Raw genomic sequence first — 557 nt, 5'->3', positions numbered from 1 at the left:
TATATATGTATATATATATATTGTTTATTGTTTATTGTTTCTTTATATTATATATATATATATCTATATATATATATATATGTAGATGTAGATGTATGTATGTATGTATGTATGTTTATATATTCTAATGCATCTACCTTTTGCTCAGCCCATGTCCTATATATCCACTTTTGATTCAATCTACGTTCTGTATACAGACCATGATAGCGTATACGCACCTATACAATGAACACGGTCATTGGTCCCCATTCCGTGCGGGTATATATGATCCTGTTTCGAAGAAGATTGCTTTCGACTCGGATGCAAAGATTGCTAAAGTTGCTAAGGCAGTGGCACCACCTAAAGAGTTCGACGATGATGTTGATGATGAGGTGAGTTGATATTACGCTGTTTTGCGATTTCATTTGGATTAAATCAATCCTTGCTCAAGGACAAATTGATGTATTTTGACTTGCTCGCAGATTGCGTTTGCATTCGTTTATCCGCATATATATATATATATATATATCTATATATATATGTATGTATGTATTTGTATTCGTATACTATTTATATAC

At 31.6% G+C, this 557-nt stretch overlaps 1 protein-coding gene across 1 annotated transcript; it reads left to right on the top strand.

The window, feature by feature from the left end:
• Positions 1-200: 200 nt before the first annotated feature.
• On the top strand, positions 201-371 carry SARC_18239 (hypothetical protein; the record flags this gene model as incomplete). The annotated part of the gene is made up of 1 exon (XM_014287679.1): positions 201-371. A coding segment is annotated over one exon (171 nt), but the record flags the coding sequence as incomplete, so codon positions are not given.
• Between the last annotated feature and the right edge of the window lie 186 nt (positions 372-557).

The sequence above is a fragment of the Sphaeroforma arctica genome (genome assembly GCF_001186125.1).
Source record: "Sphaeroforma arctica JP610 unplaced genomic scaffold supercont1.14771, whole genome shotgun sequence".
Lineage (NCBI taxonomy): Eukaryota > Ichthyosporea > Ichthyophonida > Sphaeroforma > Sphaeroforma arctica.
This window is presented reverse-complemented; position numbering and strand designations above follow the sequence as displayed.